This window comes from Etheostoma cragini, chromosome 17 (genome assembly GCF_013103735.1).
Source record: "Etheostoma cragini isolate CJK2018 chromosome 17, CSU_Ecrag_1.0, whole genome shotgun sequence".
NCBI lineage: Eukaryota > Metazoa > Chordata > Actinopteri > Perciformes > Percidae > Etheostoma > Etheostoma cragini.
Window position 1 is genome coordinate 8,441,173 of NC_048423.1, and position 21,640 is coordinate 8,462,812.

Consider the following 21,640-nt stretch of genomic DNA (forward strand, 5'->3'; position numbering starts at 1 on the left):
ACGGTCTATGGTGGATAGTGGATGCTCCTGCTTCTTCTTCTTCTTCTTCATCATTTTCTTCTTCTTCTTCTTGTTTCCGGCAGGCTAGAAGCAACCATGGCGTTTTGCTGCCCTCCACTGTTCTTTAATTGCTATTCACAATTTATTTTATCGTGATTGTCTTATAGACAATCACGATAAAATAAATTATTGGAGTATTTTAAATGATATAGACTCTATATCATTTAAAATACTCCAATATTTCGCGGGTACTCCATCAGTTTCTTCGGTTTGTTTCAACCGTCCACTGAACTGCACTAATACGCTTCACTGGATGTTTACCAGTCAGAACCAGCCCACTCCTCAGCCCACTATGCCCTAACCTCAATCTGGATAAAAATACTGCATCTCTTCTCTGACATCTGGAAACACATACCTGTATTTTGCTTACCTAATTAGTTTAGTCCAGTCAGAGTGTCCAAATCTCAAGTCTTGATATTATGTTTCTTCTCTCCTTCTCCCACTTTCCTTTGAACTATGTACATCGTCCTTTCTTTTCTACCACACAATTGTGACACAAATTCAAATCAATGTTTCATCGTTCCATGAGAAATTTATCAAACACAAAATTAGTCCTACTTGCCTTTTTATTTTAAGGCATCTTATAGTGTTGATAAAAATGTCCAAAAATAACATATTTTTTCGTCTCATTAACATATAATACAAAACATATTTGAATATATTTATCTTGAAATGATTTGTTTGTCCAGTTTTCCATCTTATAAAATCCTTAACAACCTTATCTCTGTTTCTATTGTCTTTGAAACCAATCGCCTACAGTTCCCAGAAGACGTTGCATTTGAGGAGCGTGCTTTCAACCGCAGGGGCATCGAGCTGATGATAGGGATGTTTCCATCATGGCGGCATCCATTTCAGGTTATACTTTTAGTTCTGTTTGCTATCACAGCGCCAACAGCAACTCAGATCATGTAAGTATTTAACATTATGTTGACAAACTATTGGGCAGTTGTTGTTAAAGTGTGCGAAACTCGGCGATGTGTTTGATAGTCCGCCAACGCTATAGTTTGTGTTGTTTTTCAGTGTCATCATCCTGTTGCTGGCTAGCTAGTATTGGTCCCGTCTATTTACCGGGCAGGTATGCTTTAATGAGACTGTGTAGCTAGCTAGCTACAGGAACATGAAAACATAATTAGTAATTTTAAGATGATCTTATGTGTTACAGCTCCAAATGTGTTAAATATCTAATTTATAACATGACCTATAAAGAGCCATACATACAAATACATAGTATATCAATGTGGGAAAGTTTGACTACCAGGAAATACTCAGGAGCTAGTAAGCTAACGTTAGCTAAGCTGCCAAGTCAAGTGACTTCCGTGTGCCGGGTGCTGCTACAGACACCTCGACCTGTCATCTGATCAGTTTAGTGTGTCATCAAACATATAAAGTCAACGCAATGAAGCTCATAACTAACGTCAGGTTACATTAAACCTTTTTGTTTTTGTCATCTCTGTGTTGCTAGATTAGCTTGTTAGCCACTTGACGTTAGCTGTCTTTTGCATTTAGCTAGCTAAGTCTAAAAAAGTGACTGACATGCGTAACGTTAAACATGCTTTTATTTTATTTCTGGCCTTGGGCGTGCAATCGAGGAGAAATGCTTTGTGGTCAGCGTATGGGACAGTCACCACTGAGACGCCTTTCACACAAGCGTTAGGACAAATGAAGCTGTTTACACGCCTTTTCCTCTTGCAATTTACTTTGATAGGTGGATAGTTGTTGCTTACAAGTCTGCCTGCATTCCTGACATAGTCATAAGTCATGAGGCAGCGCTGTTGTTTACCAGCTGCTGCCTAAACGACTTCATTTACTCCCAGCACAAAAAGTTGATTTGCTAGTTTAAGTTGCATGAATAGATCGGGTTATCATACAGTGACTGTATTGTTCCTGAACGATGCTTTACTTCCTATGTTAATAAGCATTGGATAAAATCCATTTTAACAAAAATATGAGGCCCATATGTATTATTATTTTTGAGTGATATTGTGATGTGATTCACGATGTTGGAGGGAATGATAATTTTTTTTATCATTATTCTCATTTTAATTGAAAAATATATTAAAATGATAAAGGGGGATTTTTGCCAGGATCTGTTCCAGACGATTTTTTAGGGAGCGGATGTCTCTACAACACTACAATATTCTATTCAGAATGGTATTTAAACACAAATACTGTGCCTTAAACAAATTTTCCTTTTTTTGGCTTTATAAATAACTTAAAAAATTAATTGATTAGAAAAAAATGACGTTGGTCATTTATCTGTTGCTTAATTGATTAATGGAGTAATTGTTTCTGGTCTACGTTAGTGCCCTAACAGTTTTGTAAAAATGTGTTTGCACAGGAGGGCTTCCTATTAGGAGATGTAAGGCAAGAAGAAACTGTCAGCATCAGTGACACACAGATCAGCACTGCAGAATTGCTCCAGGTAGTAGGTAAGCCCCGAAACTGACAAAACAAAAAATGTTGTGACATCTTAAGCAACAAGTGGCAACTGCTCAATGCCATTCTGTGACAGAAGCCTAAAGGGACTAAGAAGTTCACAGGATTATAATTTCATAGGCCTTTTTCATGTCACTTTTGGAAAAGCACAGGTGTAAACAGCAATAATATTGATTGCTTACTAAATATCAGATAACTGTCTGATATTTAGGATACTTAAATAGAACCAAGCCATGTTTAATGTCATTAACAACACCTGTGTTTTTTCTGCTATGACAAGTCAAAATGTAGTCCTTTCTTTTTTCCTTTTTTAAAGATAATAACAACACGTAATACAACATGTGTTAAAGCCCCTGTGCTTATACAGGTGTTCTACCTTTGCTTGCTTGTTAAGAGCTCTTCCCAGGGCAGTGCAGACGTGTACAGACTGAAGTTGTTGACATATCCCTCACTCCCCGGTTGATTGCATCTATAAGGGACAACTTTTACGTTAATACATTTGGATGACATCCTGTGCTTTCCACCATATCATAAGCCAAACAGTGTTTCCCCTAGGTTTTGTGGAAGAATTAGGTGCACATATAAGACATGGCGTTTAGAAGTCCTCCCTCATAAAATATTATGATTTTCAATAAAAAGAAAAATGCAATTTCACATCATTAATTACCAATATTATTAACCTATTTGTGTCTAAAATGTTAGAAAAGCTAAATAAGATTATGAATAAATAAAAATCTAAAACGCTTAAAGACAAAACTTGCTAAAGAGGGACCAACTTAGAGAAGTGCAATTTGATGCATCTTGGAAAATGTAACTGGGAAAGAAATGATGCCAATTAGCAGCTTTTTGCTGAGCACTTATCTAATGCTGCACAATTATGGCCAAAATGATAATCACTCAAAATTATTTGTTGATTTTGACCAAAACAAATTTTATCGTCACATAGGCTTTTTATAACTGCGAGTGGCAGTGTGATGGACGCTACTCACAGAGTGACAGCTGACTCATTATGAAGGTGTCCAGCTCGGGTCGAAGGGCGGATTCACGTTGTGTGTATGAAATGTCTTTATCGTCACTGCGCTGCATTTTGATGAACTATGATATTCTGGCCATTGGTCACATCTCTCGCCCAGGTCCAGCAACTCCGTCTCACACGCTGTTACTCTACCAACTGAAGTTAGTTGCATTCAATAACTTCTTCTGTGTTCTTTGCTGTGGCCGCCGCGATAGCGGAGTTACCCGCGGAAACACTGGTACAAACACAGGTTTGCCCCTCATACTTAACAATATACAGCTGTGTTAATACAAATTTAAAACTGTAGAGAAATGTCAGAAGTGTGGACCGGCGGCCGCTTGGTGGCTGGGGGCGTAAAGTAAGACGAGTGAGAGTAGAGGAGAGATTCAAACACAGGCACCGCTTTACAGACAAAATGGGTCATGTAACGCCAAATTAAATCATATGCATATAAACAGCATTGCAGCGGATGCGAGGACATTAGCACCGATGCGTCCTAGAGGAGCTAACAGCTAACAGGAGCTACTAGCACTGGTCACTGCTGTTTTCTGAAAAACAGCAGACAAAATGTTACGTTTATTGGTAATTGTAAACCTTGAGACCGACGTAAAACTGACTGCTGTCTGTTTTCCTCCCGTTACTCTGTCCTCTGTGACTGTCTACATCTTGAAACTAAGCCGCACAGGGTACAGGAAACTACTTTGACTGGCTCATGAGCAGACAAGGGTTTACGGAGTGGTAGATTGGCTTTGCAAAAAAACTCGGCGTTCTATGAAATTACGCTTAAAAAAAAAAAAATTGCTCAATCACGCAAATTGGATTGTGGGATGTCAAAATTGTGATCGTGATTACAATTCCATTAATTGTGCAGCCCTACACTTATCCTTCTGTTTCAGTCACAGAATCGGCAGATTCACGCTAATGGCCTTTTAATGAAAGGTTTGAATAGGAGTCTTCTTGGTATGTGAGTTTCTATTGTAAACTAAAACAACTGAAACAAAGTAGCGTCTAAACATAATCAATAACAGAAACTTTAGCTAGTTTAGGTTTGTTGTTTCTACGGCCTTAAGGTCCAAAACAGTCCTTATACATTACAGGTATCTTCATGAATATGATTAAGATACATGCAAATTTAGCAGGTTGTAGTCCTCATTTTTTTAAATATTGGTTGTTGGGGTAAACTTTGACTTTTGCATTTTAGAAACAACTGAACATCTTTCATTATTTTTCCCCTACAGAAATCCATAACCATGATCCTTGTGCACAGTTATTTAGGTAAGATATGAGCTTTTTATTCTTAAACAGCTATTTTTATCAGCAATGTAAAAGCAAAGTATCAATGCACATACTGTCCCACTAAAACAGTGTCATTTGTAATACAGACACTGGTTTATGGACACAGAAATGGTCAGCCAGCAGTTTTGGCCATGATCATTTCATTTAGGAACCTGACAGCTGTTGTAACACATGCATAGAGCCGGAACAATTCCACATTTTTCTGTACAAGTAATTGTCTCAGAAATAATTGTGATTAACAATATAATTGTCTCTTATAGGCACATTTATTTATTTATTTATCACTTTTTGAAACAAATTAAAGTTTTGTATAAATTCCATGATACACATTTTGGCTATATCACTGTTCTGTGACCCAGATAATGTTATAACACAAATACACTATGAAGTAAACAATGCCTCTTTATTATCAAATTAATTTTTTCAAACTGTGTCACCCCTATCATTTGTGTTGCTATGAACGTGTATAGGGTGAAGTGCCAACAACTAAAAATTGAAGTAATAATAAAAAATATATAGTCTAAACAAAAATGCTGAGTAGCTTTTAGTATCTTAATTGTACGTCATTGTAAATATGCCAACATTATGCTGACATGGATACATCACTTACAGTACCTTACATGCAATTAATTTGATTTTGGAAAGTAGATGTAGGAGGAGGAGGAACATGATGAATCAGTCTGAACTTTTGTTTTTTCCTTTCATCAGCTTTTATGACTACGCAGGGAAACTCGATGAAGAAAATCTCAACAGCATTCTTAAAGATAGGCGGAAAGTGAGTGCATTTCTTTTATTGTCATTTTGACTTGCATTGTTGTAAAATGTCAGGGATATCTTTTAAGACAAGGCTTCACTAAAATGAATCCTAACAATTAGACATGAATTTGACTTTTTACGTGTTAAGCTAAGTTTTATTGTAAACGAATGGGTTATTGCAAACTAAAAGTGTGATTGAGCGGTGTATCTCAAAATATAAATTAGATCAAAGTTTAGCCGTGGATAAATTGCCTTCAGAGTCCTGATTTCAACCGTTTGGGCTTTGAATATAATATTATACAACAGCCTGTGAAATTGTATTGAAATTGATTATGTTACCTTTCCTCATTGAAGTATTTCAATAAGTAGCTTGACGGGTTTCAGAATTATTAGTCAGTTTTGTTCCACATGCTGTATTTTTAGTCCATCCTAAATGGGGTTGGATTAGTGAGATTTTACTCAATCAAACATATTTTAAAAGATGTTTGTTTCTTTGGCTGTGTAGAACGTCATTGGTTGGTATCGGTTCCGGAGAAACACGCAGCAGCAGATGTCGTTCAGGGAACAGATCATCCACAAACAGCTGACTCAGCTGCTTGGTGTTCCCGACCTTGTTTTCCTCCTTTTCAGCTTTATCTCAACCGCTAACAGCTCCACGCACGCACTGGAGTATGTGCTCTTTAGACCTAACCGCAGGTAATAACGGCATTTTGACCAACTTGAGCAAACAACAATTATGGTTTCATGTGAAAACTACTGTCAATCAATACATATTAACTCATGTCCAGACTTTTGATTTTACATAAAGGTAGTTCCCACCCTGTTTACTTATTATATATCTAAGTTCCTTTTGGGATGCACCGTTCAGATTGCTATGTGGGTGGTTAATGATCTCGTTAAGTGGATTGGGTGAAAGTCATTTTGTGGCCGATCCCCAATTAAATATAGTTTCTTCATCCACATCCATGTCATAAAAAATACAGTGTTTCTTCAATCAAAATGCATTAAGTCCCTGGCCTCATGTTAGCGCATATACAAATTAATTCCATGCAGTAAGGCATCCAGATTGAAATTTAAATTGCACATAAGGTGAGCGCTTGTACAGGATTGGGAATTAGTATAGGAAGATAACTGATTGGAGGTATCATAACGGGAGAGAAAAAGTCAGATTGGTGCGTCTCTAATTTCGCATATTGTTATATTTTAAACATGTATGAAATTAAACATGACAAACTTTGTGCATAAAAAGAAGTGTGCGTATGTGTGTGTGTGTATGTATGTATGTATGTATGTATGTATGTATGTGTATATATATATAAATGTATCCTATACATACAATGTACTGTATGTAAGTGATACGTTATCAACACTTTACAAAGTCACAAAATGCTATAACAGCAGCTTTTTGGAGAGATTTTTTTCTTGTCATTTCAGCTTCATAAGTCACCAGAATCCATCTTTAAATAAATAAATGCAAAAAAGTTCAGATTTGTGTTGAAAATAATTGTATTAGTATTACAGTATGTGTATAGTATTATTTTCCTGAAGTAGTATATTTTAACAGTGCTAACTGGTCATCTCTACTTAGTAGGTTCAACCAGAGGATCACTCTTACAATCCCAAACCTTGGCAACACAAGCCAGCAGGAATACAAAGTCTCATCAGTGCCCAACACCTCACTCAACTACACCCAGGTCATCAAAGAGCATGGGTAAGGTTTGGACTCGTAACTTTCTCTTTGCACTGCACCTGCTGTATGACACTGCAAACTTCCATTTCTGGACGGCCATATGTCTCCCCTGATATGTGTGGACTTGCAGCTGGCACGTGTTTTTACCTGACCATATACTACAGCTTCACCTTGAAGGAGAAATACGGCCGATTTTTACTTGAATATTGATCGCTAGATGCCAACGAGTACTGTCGATAGGGAGAAGAAAAAAAAACTACCTCGCCCACCTCTTTTTCCATTGGTCTCTTCACCAAAAGCCCAGAAGAGTCAAGGACAGAGGTTGTGACAGTGCTCAATTACATATTTTTGAGGGGGAAACAAACTTCAAGTTTTTGTTGCAAAGGCAAGGTCATTGACTGTTCTGGGCTTTTGGTGGAGCAACCAATGGAAAAGACGCAGGTGACAATACAAACTTTGAACTTAAACAATTTCTTTACAACGTCTGAGTTGAAAACTTTATTTTTTTTTTCTATCGACAGTACTCGGTGACATCTAGCGATCAAGATTTAGGTAAACATCGGCCATATTTCGCCTTTTAAGCACATAACATGTGCAACTCGTTCCCACCCTCCCAACTAGTCCGTGGGAGTTGCTTCCGTTCCACAAGCATTTTTCTGTTAGTTGGGGTACACTGCTGGCAAAGATCCGTCTCCTTAGTTGTGACTTCAGAACATCAACATTTTTGTGTATGTGCGCACTTGTCTGCTAGACCTAGTTTACACTTGACACTGTGTGTAAATAGACTAAGCATACGTTTGCTAGTGCCTGCCTGCGGTGGAAATCCGGTATGTGACTAAACTTAGACCCACTCTTTCCGTTACAGAAGGGTTAAATACTCTGTCGGTGTCATGAACTCTGCAGGGGAATTAGCAAGGCCTGTCCATCCTTCTTCTGATGAGATCAGTCTATTTTCCCCTCAGCTCTTTCAGCTGATGTTTTTGTGTCAAAGCAAGTGGAATAGGTTGGATTTATTATATAAAAGATATCCACAATTTAACCACTACTCTAATGCCTTTGACATGTTTGACCTTGATGAACACGCTGGGTGAGCTTGTACTGATGTTATCAATGATGTCTCTTGGTAAATATTTTTTCAGAGCTGAATTCTTTGACAAAGATGGTGTGATGAAGGATATCCGAACAATATTCCAAGTCTACAGTGCACTACAAGATAAAGTGCAGGTGAGCGTAATAACGGATGGTGTATTTTAATAATATATCCTTTAATAGTCCCACAAGGGGAAATTACAATTTACACTCTACCTGAATTAAATACACATGCTCAGTACCTACACACGCACTAAATGGAGAGATGTCAGAGTGAGGGGGCTGCCCATGGAAAGGCGCCCCGAGCAGTTGGGGGTTTTGGTGCCTTGCTCAAGAGCACCTTGGCAGTGCCCAGGTTCCTCTCTGGCACCTCTCCAGCTACTAGTCTGCCACCAAACTTTGTTTGGTCTGTATGTGGATTTGAACCAGAGACCCTTTGATTCCCAACCCGACTCTCTACAGACTGAGCTACTGACACTTCTATTTTGCCCCAAGACATGTAGCAAAATTGTTTGCTCACTCGATCACTTTGTTTTTCCCTTTTGCGTATGAGTGTTTCACCTGTTTGTCTTGTTTTCAGGCTGTGTGTGGGGAGGTAGAACAAAGTGAACGTGTGAGGGAGAAAATTCAAGAGGACGTGAACAAACTCAAACAGCAAATTGCTCTCAGGAAACACAAGACGGAACAAGAGGAGAGAAGTATGTGCCGGTTTTGGATTATATGATCTGGAATTAAATTTCTAATATGTGCTTGTTTGAAACATAAACTGGCTTTACATCTATATGAAACAGCAGTCCACCAAACTTGATTTCCTCATATTTTGCGTGGTAATATTTAGCAAAAAATGTCCACATGTAGTTTTTAGCAATTATATCTTTCTCTCTGCTCCACAGGGCTTTGTGAGGCCCAAAATGTAGACTCCCGTCCCACCCCAGAGGAGAACACAGAACCTTCTGAGACTTCCCCTCTTTCCAGGATAACCTTCCACACACCGTCTGCTCCGGAGCGGCCCAGTACCTCGCCTAACCCACCATCTTATTCTGACCTCTTGTCCCAGGATGACTCTCTGCTCTCCTCTTCTTCTCCACCCACCAGTGCTGCTCTACTGCCCCGGCCCCAAGCTGTGGGCTCTCCAGGACACCCTACCCCTGGCCCAATGGTGATGGGCCCCGGGTTAGGGCTGGGCCTGGGCCTTAGTGCCAGCTCTAATCCTGTTACCACTCCCAGCACCCCATACCTTGGCAATGGTGACGGATCAAGCTCTGACTCGTTGGACAGACAAGCTGCAGGGCAAGAAGATGACGAAGACGATGAGGATGATGACGAAGATGAGGACAGTAGCGAATATGAGAACTTAGTGAGTGAAGCTGGTCATCCGCCAATGGTCTCTGCCAGCATTTTAGCACAAGGCCGACCAGCTACCCTCAGTCCGGAAGGGGGTGCTCGTGGATCTCAAACAACATAGAAACATGCCATAGGGTGTGTATGGGACACAAATAAGTAACGCACCTTAAGAGGTGTGCATCTCAAGCAATCAAAGATAGACAAATATATACAAAAGAAGTGCCAGTCCTGAAAGTGAAAGGCATGCAAATGTTTGTTGTCTTAGTCTGATCTCCATTTTAAGGGGAAACTTTGCTGGGCTTTGCAGGCTTAACATGTGTGTCTCACTGGGGGTAAAGAAATGGATTTCATTTTTCTTTCCAGAATGGGGTCCATCTGGGTACTTCAGTGTGGATGTTTCAGCCCCCTAAAAGACAGGCCCTCCATCACGCTTAATATATCTTTTTGTTTTACATTTGCACCACCAACTCTGAGCACCCGATCTTGCACTATTTTTTTGGCTTCTTTTACACAAACCATCTAAGAGAAGCAATGGGAGAATAGTTTGCGGCCTTTGAACATTTTTTTTAAAAGAAGTAGGCAAATGGTTAAGTTTTTATTTTTTAATTATAAAAAGAGATATTTATGAAATTAGAATTTCTTCAACATGCACATTTCTCTTATTTGATTTTGGACTTATTAGATATTCTTTTCCATGTTCCACAGTCTTTAATTAATCATACAGTTGACTATTCAAATGATGAAGAACAGATTTTGATCTAAATTTGCTCTGCCACTTCAATGGGTGCTTTACACACACACACATATATGTATATATATAGTTTTAATTAATAGTTTATCTAATTTGATTGACAAGAATGTCAATGTCTTGTTCCACTTGGTTAACACTGAAATTGTATGCGCTTTACTGCACTAAACAAAATTTAAGTTTTCTTTATTATCGTGCTATACCAATGTTGTCATGTTGCGTCCCTCGAGTAGTCCTCTTTGACCAACCTGAGCCAAACCCAGCTCAGCTTTTGTTTGTTGTATGAGGCTCACAAGGCGAACAATATGTGCTGTAGCTTTACTAACTAGATGCTTAAGGTTCCTTCTGCTGCTGCAACACAGAGAGCTACCACTAAAATACTGCATCTGTCTGTTCTTCTTCATATAAAAACCTTGCTGCTATTTCCACTTCACAGTTGTCTCCAATGCTACCGACCGCAATCATATAACCACTAAAGCTCACTTCTCACTGACTTGTTCTCCATTAAAGGTGCGCGTGCGTGCGTGTGTGTGAGAGAAACCTTGGGAACAGAGAGCAAGCAATCATCTTCCTGTCTTGGCATAGTCGACAGCAGACCTGGTTGGGTCGATGTTATATGTTTGTGTATGGACCTGGATAATGTTATGAAAACCTCATGACCTTGCTTCAGTATACAGTGCCTTCCACTCGGGGCAGTTTCTATCTGCACACAGAACACATTCACAGATCTCTCTTGAGGAATAAACAAACTGTGTTGCGTTTGCAATAATCGGCTTTCATCTTTTTTTCTTTTTAAGTCCTGCAGGTAAATGACTCTCATTCCATGGTGTGGGGTTTTGTCTACATGAAACAATAGTCGCTGCTTCCTAAAGTTGTTTTTTTCTTTCACTGACAACTTCTGAGTGGATCTGCATCTCATGGTTGCAGCTGTGACATTGCTTGCTTTATTATTCAAAACTGGAATTATAACTGTAAAGTCAGAGGGAATCTGCTTAGTAACTGATACTTCCTGCAATGCAGAGGTGGTATGATGAGCATGACTGACATGCAGATTACTTTTTTTTTTTTTTTAAACATCTTGTCCTGTTGAAGACAACTTAGTAACAAGGGGGGGATATTTTTGGTTGCTGGATGTGGAACACCCTCCTTGCATGAACCGGTCGATTCTAGACACTTGTATTCAGCATGGACAGACATTTGCACTGCACATGAAGGACGATGCACTCACAAATGAAGACTTTTTTTCTCGTGGGAGAAGCTTTGCCTTGTGAACAAGCTCTGCAGCTTTTTCCCACAGCCTGTTTGTATGTCCTGGTTTTTGCATCAAGTTATTTGCCCTGATGTGTATTGTCAACGCATCACTTATCGGGGACTGGCACTCAATTTGTTACGTAATAATCACCCAGAATAACACAATCACACAATGTTAAAATAAATGACAAAATCAGTTTGGTAGGAATGTTGTTTCCTTTATGTACTGGAATATAATAAGGACATATATAATGAATGTATAGGGGGGGTGTTAACATATAAACAGCACTTACTGTATAAGCTTGTTCCAGTTGAGTGTTGTGGTGGTATAGAGCAGCAGTTGTCAATGTTGGTCCTCAATCCTAATCCTTGCCCTCTGTCCCTAGATGATTGCTTTTTAAGTATTTTTATCTGGCATCCCCAGGTGTAACTCTGACTTGATTGCCAGAATGAAAACCAGCGGGGCTCCGGTGCTGAGGGACACTGTTATAAAGCTTGAGAGGACTAACATTGTTAGGATCCTATACTTTTCAAGTTCTGTTTAAGTAGAAATAAACACTCATGTACTCTTACTGTAGGGGTGACCCTTTCCTTCCTTCCCCGAATAGGCAATTGCAACATCAACACCTCCCTGACAGCACAAAGTCCAGTGCACAGCTTCAAACTTCTCAGTTTTTATCTGGACATGTGTACTTGACGAAAGTAGACCAGAGCTTGCTTGGACGAGCACGGAGAACATTGTTCTTATAAGTGGGGGACAATAAATGAGATATGTGATATGATGTGCCTTTGTTTTGTTATTGCAGTAAATAGAATACCACTTTACATGTGAATGATTTTAAAACTCTAGCAATGTCTATTTTTTTTACATCCATTCTCTTATTTTTGAACATGTATTTTGCAAGTTATAGCATAGTATGACTGGAAACCTTTTTTTGAGCGTTCTCCAAAAACCACATCTTATTCATTTATTCTAGACGTGTATTTCTATGCGCAAAATTTACTGGTGTTTGTTTCAGTTACATCACATTAAAGTGTGACGTGCTTTCTTATAAATAAGAGTTGCATCCATGCATACATTTCTTTTGCAGGTGAACAAGTTACTGGGTAAAGTATTAATTATGGTGCAAATGAATTGTTTGCTTCAAAGTGTGTAGACGCCAGACGCCCGTCAGTAATAACAATCGAGTGCTGAGAAATTGCTCAAGCTGTCATGCATCTGCAGACTGCTTGCTGCAGTATTTTTACGATGACATCATCCCCTTATCCCTTTTGAGGGGATACCACGTGGTTGCTTGCCAAAGATGCATAAAAATGCGATGCAATATTAAAAACAAACATGTTTTTATTGTAACTAACAGAACCCACCACCTAAATTAAAATCATCTTTAAACGGAATCTGCCGTCGCTATTTCTATTACATTCGAGCCTGTTTTGCTTTCACGAAGCCTTTTAATAGTTGGAATAAAGACATAGAATGTGATTGGTCAGTGTCAATGGATACATAAAAATCCACCAATCAGATTGGTTGGCAGATTCAGGTGGTAAGCCCTGATCCTGCCTCTGACTGTAACGGCCCAGAGAGCTCTGCTCTCCCTCGTAGTGTATTTTTTAGTCCTGCTTCGGTTGCTTCTCTTCCCCTCTGCCGCCATTAAACCCCGTCAGCTTGATGTTTGGGAATCGGGGAAAAGGATAACAATGATTTAACGCGTCAAACCAGACGGCCGAGGGACGGGACTAGGGGGGGGTTCTGGCTCCGCGGTATGTATGGACCTTTAACTGCCAAGTTAACGGCGCCCCAAATAAGTAGCTAAATATGCGGTTTATGTCGGCCAAGTGAGAGAAGCTTGAGTTCGGATTGGAGTGGGTTTCTGCGGTTTTGGGGGCGAAGCTCCATTTGTTTTGGTCACAGTGGGAGACCGAGGAGTGTAAACAAAACAAGGTTAGCATTAAGGGTTTATCTCATCTTTATAGAGTTGAAAAAGGGCCTCTCAAATGGTTAACGTTATAGAATGGGGCACAACATAATCCCGTAATGTTAGCGAGCCGTCAGCTAGCTTGGCTTTAATTCCTGGCTGGTAACCCGAACCAACAAAACGTTAGCTTCGTTGTCATGTAAGATAACAAACAGCTAACGTTAGCTCGCTCCGTGGGACACACGAAACATCGTTAGTAACGTTTTCTAGTTTGTTAGTTAAGTAGCACCAGCTGTAAATGCACACTAGACACTACTCATTGAGTTAAAGTGTTTATTTCAGGCAAATGTATGAATTGTACGTATCAGTAACGTTAAACATGTTTGACGTAATTAATTTAGCTGTTGAACGTGTGCAAGGTTCCAGTGTGTTAATTAATTTTTGTTTGCTTTGCGTACAAAACCTGCACCTCTGTAGGGATCGTAACGTTATCTCTGAAATGTGTTGAATATCTCACGGTGTGTTGGTAAACTTGGAGGCGTGGTGTGAACCTAGACACAACGAGTCTTCTGTAAGCTATCCCAGCGAGACAGTTTTATTTAATTACGTTAGCTTTTGTCTCGTAAATACTGTTCAGAATGTAACACGGGCACACGTGGATTAGGTTGTTAACTTTCATATGTGGCTTTGGGGAGAATTCAATTGCAGTGCTCAGTAAGTGTCTTAACCAGTCACGCGCCTCCCTGCTGGGTTTCTCGTTTCATGATGTCCTCTTGTTACTACCCATCTCTGTTAGGTCGCATTTGTCGGGTGTGTATAACTTACTGTATGCGTTTAAAGCCGGTGTCAGGTTAGAGCCGCGGAGATTCAGTGTTGCAGTTCAGGCTTCGTCCTTGCACTTTGCTTTAAGGGTGTCTTTATATTGCTCCCTTTTAATATTTGCTGCAAATTAAGCCAGGTCAATAGCAAACAGCATTGTATATTTTTGCAAGTGTTTGACATAAAATGATCCAGTGACTGTTATAAAACATGCTTTGTCTAGGTTTTGTGTAACGTGCACTATTGGAGAAATTTACTACTGAAAACCTGGAAAGTTTGAATGCAGAAACATTTCTCTCCAATGTTGATCATTTTACATTTGAGAATGGTTTATTTTTTTCAGTTATGTTATTTTGTTTTGTCTTTTTAATTATGTAGTGAAGTTCAATGTTTATTTGGCATAAAATCAAAGCGATTTGCTAAAATACAGTTTTTTTCCTTTATTCCCTAGAGTACAGCTTGCTTTGTGACCTCCTTAAGAGTGGATCTGCCGAGCTGAGAACCCCTCTGAACGGCAGGAAGCCTCCCTCAGCGGTGGTGCGACGATGACCGAGCTGGTTGCCAAGTGGGCCTGTGAATACTGCACATACGAGAACTGGCCGTCAGCCATCAAGTGCACCATGTGCCGTGCTCAGAGGCCCAGCGGGGGTGCCATCATTACTGAGGAGCCCTTCAAGAGCAGCCCAGCTCTGGATGCCAGTCTGCACCAATGGGACCCTGCAGGCCTCAGCAACAGCCCAACCCAGGGGGGCTCCAGCTTACTCATTTGTCCAGACTCCAGTGCCCGACCCCGTGTACGCATTGCTGATGTACCTGAGACTAGTAGCAAGTGGTCGTGCCAGATGTGCACCTACTTGAACTGGCCTCGGGCCATCCGTTGCACCCAGTGCTTGTGCCAGAGGCAACAACAACAACAGCATGGGCAACATGCATCCCATCAGGGACATCATACCCAGCACCCACGCAGCCCCACAGAATCACCCCAGACCTCAGGCTCTGGTTGCCGCCTGGCTTCCCCAGCCACAACTACAGACCCCTGTGAGGAATATAATGACCGAAACAGGCTCAACACTCATGCACAACACTGGACCTGCACTGCTTGCACTTACGAGAACTGGGCCAAGACACTCAAGTGTGTGGTGTGTGACCATCCCAGGCCAAATAGTCTGCTAACAGAACCCATCGAGCTGGCATCAGAACCTCCGAGCCAACAACCTTCCTTAAAACTTAATGAACAGGACAGGGACAACAAGAGGGGTGTTGTTGGTCATATGGTTGGGCAAGGAGTAGGGAGTGTGGTCAGTGTGGTGGGGGGTTGTAGCAGCAGCCAAAGGAGGTCACCCCCTACCTCAAAACGGGAGTCAGAGGTGAACATGGACTTTCAGAGGATTGAACTGGCATCGGGGGCTGGGATAGGGAGCAAAGAGGAGCTGGAGGTGGATTTCAAAAAACTGAAGCAGATTAAGAACAGAATGAGAAGGACTGATTGGCTGTTCCTCAATGCCTGTGTTGGTGAGTTTCAAGAATATATGATTTTGTTGAGGTACATTTAACATTTGTTATGAGGTGGGCAATGAGCCAACTGAATGATGTGAGGCAAGCTAACAGAGAGTAATGTGACTGTGAGATGAGATTAGATTAACTTTATTGTCTGTCACAGAGAAACATACATTTTCATTTGAAAATGCGCAACAATAACCAAAACAATGCACATTTAAAACACTTTGTTTATTTAAAACGCATATTTTTGTAAAATAGGACTAAAACTGCTAATGTTTATTTTTTTATTTTGTGTGAATGATTAAGATAGTTCTACCACCTCCAAGGTAATTGGTTGAAATGCAGATATATAGCCAAGTACAGGTGATTCTGCTATGTGTCCTTCTGATGCTGATATACTGTATGCTTAGAAATCCTCTGCAGTCAGAAAGTGATAGTGTACAACTTCACTACACAAACAGAGTGTCCAGCCACCCGCACTGTAGATTACTGAATGTGGAGTGGGAGGGAGGATGAACATTTTAAGAACAACTAGCATGCCCTCGCAAGGCTACATAGTTTTCTCTGCACACCCACTCAGCCTCCAGTTCTTGTTCATAATATGTCTCTTTAACAGAAAATTCTTTTGTGTTACACTGACAGCACAAATTTGACAGTCACACATGTATTTGATATCCCAATGAAGTCCTTGCAGTGATTAATAGTCATACAGGTTTGCATGCTTCTATATTCTTTAAAGCAAAGGGATAATCAGATCTAAATGTCAGAACAACATCACTATAATGAGTATGCTTCTGGTCGTACACTGGGTCTATTACTGCATGTGACGGGGTGAGTCCATTCAGTCTGTGTGGCTTGTCCCCTTGGGACCAAGTCTTGTCTGGTCAGAGTGTCTGATGTGAGTGGGTTTGATTTCTTTGAGCATATTCAAGTGTTAGCGCTTATCTTTTCAGAAATGTTGCCTGTTTGGAATGGGCTGAGTGCTTGGCCTGTGGTGTTGCTGTTTTGTAGAATTCATTAAAATCAAATTGTACCCCAAAATTACTTACAGAAGGACCCCAAACCACTTCATATGCAACTCCACTGTATAGCCTACTACTGACATACTAATTTACCTGACAGAGAACGTTGCAGATTCAGAATGTATTCACAAAATATCATAATGAAAATGTGGAGTAATCAGACATTAGCCTCATGGACTCATGGCACCCACCCGGCCCGTGATGAGAGCTAATTACCACATAGCTGCGTTAATATCTGGGTGTTTTGGCGATGGTAATGTTATTAGTCAGCAGTATACTTAATTAACCCAGCGTGAGTCTGTTGAAAAGTGCTATGCCTGCCTGTTTCAGCTCTGAGATTTTCTCGCATTGCACAGCGCTGAAGGAATAATGTCATGACATTACATTATATTAGTTATATAGTTGAGTAACTTGTTTCCATGTCGGAGGTCTGGCTTTTTGGCTGCAACTTTTCCATGAAGACCACTTCTGGTCAGACTTCTCCGGACAGTATACGGGTGTACCTGGGTCCCACTGGTTTCTGCCAGTTCTGAGCTAATGTCACTGCCTGACATCTTCCCGTTTCAAAGGGAAATAAGCTTGATGTAGTTTTAATCTGCTGCACTAAGTTTCCTTGGCCGACAACTTTTTTAACCCCCAAAAAACAGGGCCTTACTCGTGCCCATAGCAAGACACATGTCAAGTTTGAAATCCATCGGACTAGCGTTTTGAGAGATATGCGCATAGATGGCAGAGGGCATAGATGTGAGTGCTGAGGAGAAGTGAGTCTGTCCTCTGTTGCTGGAAGGTTTTCCTGTCATTGACTACAGACATCAGTGTTTGTAAACAGCAGCCTCAAAGTTTTGATTGGTGCTGTCTTTTCTTCACTAAATAGCATGACCCATGCAACAGAAGTCAAAAATAAATAGGTCTCTGACTTACTACAATCTATTTATAGGCCTTTATGTTATAGCCATACTTTAGCGGTGACCTTCTGTGGGTGACCCTAGAACCTAGATCAACTCCCTAAACCCAACTGGTGTTGCTGCGTTCACTATATTTAGCATCCACCTTCTAGTAGGTCTAATGTGTCAGATTCAGCCCTCAATACTTATTTTCAGTTCTGCCAATGGGGTGAGATAATTTTACTTGTCTCCAATGCAGGTTTCAATAAGTCTCTTGAAATCAGTGTCAATATGTTGAAACACTACAAACGGAGGCAGATGCTACACTATTATAAAGGAAATTATTTTTGTTTGTCTGAAGCAACAAACAAATTGGGTACATTACATAGAAAGCAATTAGTCTTTTAATCAGTGAAATAATCTCCTTATTTGCACATTATTTTGCTTGTTCAAAGACTTTGTAAAAAGCTCACCTTTCTAGTCTGGGGATAAAAAAGGAGGCAGAGGAAGGAGATTTCCTTTCATGATAGTTCTAGTAAATGTGTTAAATCCTAACAGTGGTGGACATGCTTAGTTTAACAAACTTTTTCAGGCTACTGCCATAATAAGTATATGGAGCAGCAAAGAAAACCCAAACTATTTTGAACATCTCAAAATCTGTCGGCCTTATTCACTTTTTTATCCAACAATTATATTTAGTTTATTACCCACTGAAGTGGATGGTTGGAAGTACCAAAATTTGTGTGTTGGCTGTTTTCCTATGATTAAGGCAAACACTATCCACATTAGTGAGGAAAAAAAAGGACATGTACTGTGTGGAGGGAAAAGACCAGCCTGATTCCATACCTTTCTCCTCTGTCTTTAAGTGTACGGCCGTTTTGCATATTTGCGCTTTTTGTGTTCTCTAAAAGAACTGTGGGTGCAGAACTGGCCGCAGGGCTACAGGCACACCCGCAGTAAAGGAGTGTTTTGTGGATAGTGGTTGTGTGATCCCTCTCTATCCCAGTGCGCTGCTATTGTGTAGTTTCTCTCCTGATCTCTCACAGTGCTAGCCAGCTCCACATGGCATAACGAGTCCTTCCACCCACTCTGTGTCTCTCTCGGTCTCACTCACACACACGCAGCTGAGCATTGTGTGTGGTCCTTTGACGCCAGAACAAAAGCTCAACAGTGTTTGCTGTCAAATGTACAAGCGAATACTACATGGGCATTTACTGTATAATGCTGGAAATTTGGACACTTTAAGGTTTGATTTTATTGTATTCTGTCATAATGACACACGTCCACATAGATTATTCTTTTTCAATAGACAATAACTTTGGCTTGAAAGGTTCAATATGAGTCCCTGCATGGCTGCGGCATGATTTAATTTTTGTCTCAAATCTTAGGCATCTCTCCTCTGCCTGCCTGGTCTCAGTAGACAACACAGGGGTTATAAACGTCAAACAAACACTAGAGGCACAGGATAGGCACCAAAATACAAAAAAACACTCCAGCCAGTCATCACTAAGAGGGTTGAGGGAGGGGGTGGGGGTTAGTGACAGTCAGTTACTCATGACAGTTACTGAAACACGGGGGGGGGGGGGGGGGGGGGGGGAGAGGCGAGCTTGCTCTGTTATGTTTGGAATTTACTTGGAACGTCAACAGAAGTGACCATACAGGAACTCATAGTGCACCTTTAAGTCACTGTGTTGCTGGCTTGATCACAGCAATGGAGGCTGGAATGGGTGCTGAAACCTTCTGAACTTTTCTTTTGTGTTGAGCTGATCATTCAACTTCCCACAGGAAAAAGTTAAACTTCCCAATTGAACATCTGGGTAGTCAGTGTGTTAAAGAGTAAGATCACTATAATTATATCTTGCTCAGCAGAATAACTGCAAAGCGTAATCTGCTGCAGACAGTCAAATATGTTTCTTTAGTTTTGTAGGGGTGGAAATCACCAGAGGCCCCACGATATGATTTTATCACGGCACTTGTATCCTGATATGATATTTTCGCAATTTTTAACGGATTGTGATATTCTGCTATGCATTTCAATTTATTACTTTTTTCCCAACTTCAAATTATGACTACAAAGGAAAACTTTGTCAACATCTGTTTTTACCAACATCCTCTTGCACGCTGACAGTCACCCATGCTGACCTCGCCGGGAAAAATATTCAATGGTGCCATTTAGTGGACGAAAAAGCAATGTATTTTATTGTTGTAGTTTAAAAAAGCCACATTTTCACGTTCAATTTATATAGTAATCAATCAATATTTGCATTTGTGTATCAGTACAGTATTACCACGGTGAATATCAAGATAAAAATATTTGTTTTATTCCCCCCCACCCCTGATAGTTTGACTGTCTTGTTGAATAGATCAGCGCTTGAATTAGCGTGCTGGTGGTTGACATTAATAGCTTCTGTCGGACATTAATATTTACACTAAAAAAGAAAAACACCTGCATCTGTCGGATCAAACACATCCTTTAACCCTGACGCTAAGATTTAAGCCGGAAGATTAAGAGGGGAAAATATCACAGACGGATTACAAGTGGCCGCATATTGTGTTTTCCCCTTGACTTCCAAGTCATTGACGTCTCAAAGCTGTTACAGCTGTCGCAAACATTAAGCTGATGTCTAATATTTCATGGATTGTTTGAGCACAGAGCGTCCTCAGGTTGTTCTTAGGATACTTCATTTGTACATCTGATGTTTTCGGTCATGATGTGATTTTTAACAACAGTGATCGACAAGTTCACCAGCCTACAAAGTACACTCATTTAAGATGAAAACCAAAAGTCAACAAATAAACTCCTTTTGTTTTACCTTTCAGATCTTTTGATTTATATAAATCCTTATTCTGCTAATTATGAGTTTAGAAAGTTTATGGAGAGTTTCTAAACACTTTTAAAGTGTGAAGTTGTGTTAACTTCTAATTAAATGCAAAATGTTCTTTTTGCAAACTGCCCACTGGTTCTACCATGGCAGATGTTTAGTGTTTGAAAGTGTCGTAGAAAAGGTTTACTTATGTGATTTTATTAATGTGACCTTTTTCCTCCTTCTTTGATTGAAAGGTGTTGTGGAAGGTGACCTGTCAGCTGTGGAGGCCTACAAGTCATCGGGAGGAGACATTGCACGACAGCTAACATCAGACGAGGTGCGCCTATTAAATCGGTCCTCAGCATTTGATGACGGCTTCACGCTGGTTCACCTAGCCATCCGCTTCCAGAGACAGGACATGCTGGCTGTGTTACTTACGGAGGTCAGTGGACACAACCGCAATAGATTATTAATTTATACTGTTTATTGATCCCCAATGGGGATATTGGTACAGTTCAGGAATCACTTGCCCCAGGTATTGGCTGATGGTGAAGTATCTTTTTAAATTCTGTTTACACTGCGACCCCCCCGCTAGACTCTACTGGCATAAACACCAACTATGCATGCTGGTAGATAGATAATGTAGGTCATTCTGTGCAACACTTACACAAAGCAAGTATTTTCTTAGTTGTTAGCTATGTTACATTACTCAAATTCATGATGCTTCCATTCAACCTGTAATAAAAAAGGCTTCAAACACTTTGACTCTAGCAATTTTGTATAATTTACAAGCTTTAAAAGAGAATGAGGAGACCAAAGACTATGTTGTAAAAATTGGAGGGTCTCCAGTGAAAAAACACCGTTGAATTATTATTATTGTGATTGCAGCAGTGTTGGTTTCAGGGTCGTTGATGCAGCTTTTTCTTGTTAAGTCTACATCTTAACATCCAATGAGATCAGTCAGGAGGAATCACAAGGGCAAAGGGTCTGTAGAGAGGAAAGGGACT

At 40.2% G+C, this 21,640-nt stretch overlaps 2 protein-coding genes across 3 annotated transcripts in view; both read left to right on the forward strand.

Moving 5' to 3' along the window:
* Positions 1-823: 823 nt before the first annotated feature.
* abraxas2 (abraxas 2, BRISC complex subunit) lies at positions 824-12,467 on the forward strand. Of its 2 annotated transcripts, none has more exons than XM_034899149.1 (9): positions 824-968; positions 2,399-2,489; positions 4,750-4,786; positions 5,516-5,582; positions 6,069-6,259; positions 7,152-7,274; positions 8,393-8,477; positions 8,923-9,040; positions 9,236-12,467. In XM_034899149.1, the coding sequence occupies exons 1-9, from the start codon at positions 897-899 to the stop codon at positions 9,805-9,807; spliced, it is 1,356 nt and encodes a 451-aa protein (XP_034755040.1). In that variant the 5' UTR covers positions 824-896; the 3' UTR covers positions 9,808-12,467. The 2 variants fall into 2 exon arrangements, with proteins under 2 accessions (XP_034755040.1, XP_034755042.1); XM_034899151.1 differs by having other exon boundaries at positions 7,155-7,274.
* Positions 12,468-13,201: 734 nt separating this feature from the next.
* The window catches only part of LOC117960535 (ubiquitin thioesterase Zranb1-like), an 18,217-nt gene continuing 9,778 nt past the window's right edge, over positions 13,202-21,640 (forward strand). The window contains exons 1-3 of the mRNA XM_034898478.1: positions 13,202-13,446; positions 14,872-15,932; positions 20,888-21,075. Of these exons, the coding sequence (XP_034754369.1) occupies positions 14,966-15,932; positions 20,888-21,075 (1,155 nt within the window). The 5' untranslated portion in view covers positions 13,202-13,446; positions 14,872-14,965. The remainder of the gene's footprint in view (positions 13,447-14,871; positions 15,933-20,887; positions 21,076-21,640) is intronic.

Excerpts from the sequence above, each read along its gene's own strand:
- abraxas2 (XM_034899149.1), top strand. The coding sequence starts at position 897 with ATGGCGGCATCCATTTCAGGTTATACTTTTAGTTCTGTTTGCTATCAC. Across the intron at positions 2,490-4,749 it reads AGAATTGCTCCAGGTAGTAG|AAATCCATAACCATGATCCT; the intron begins GTAAGCCCCGAA and ends TTTCCCCTACAG. Across the intron at positions 6,260-7,151 it reads CTCTTTAGACCTAACCGCAG|TAGGTTCAACCAGAGGATCA; the intron begins GTAATAACGGCA and ends ATCTCTACTTAG.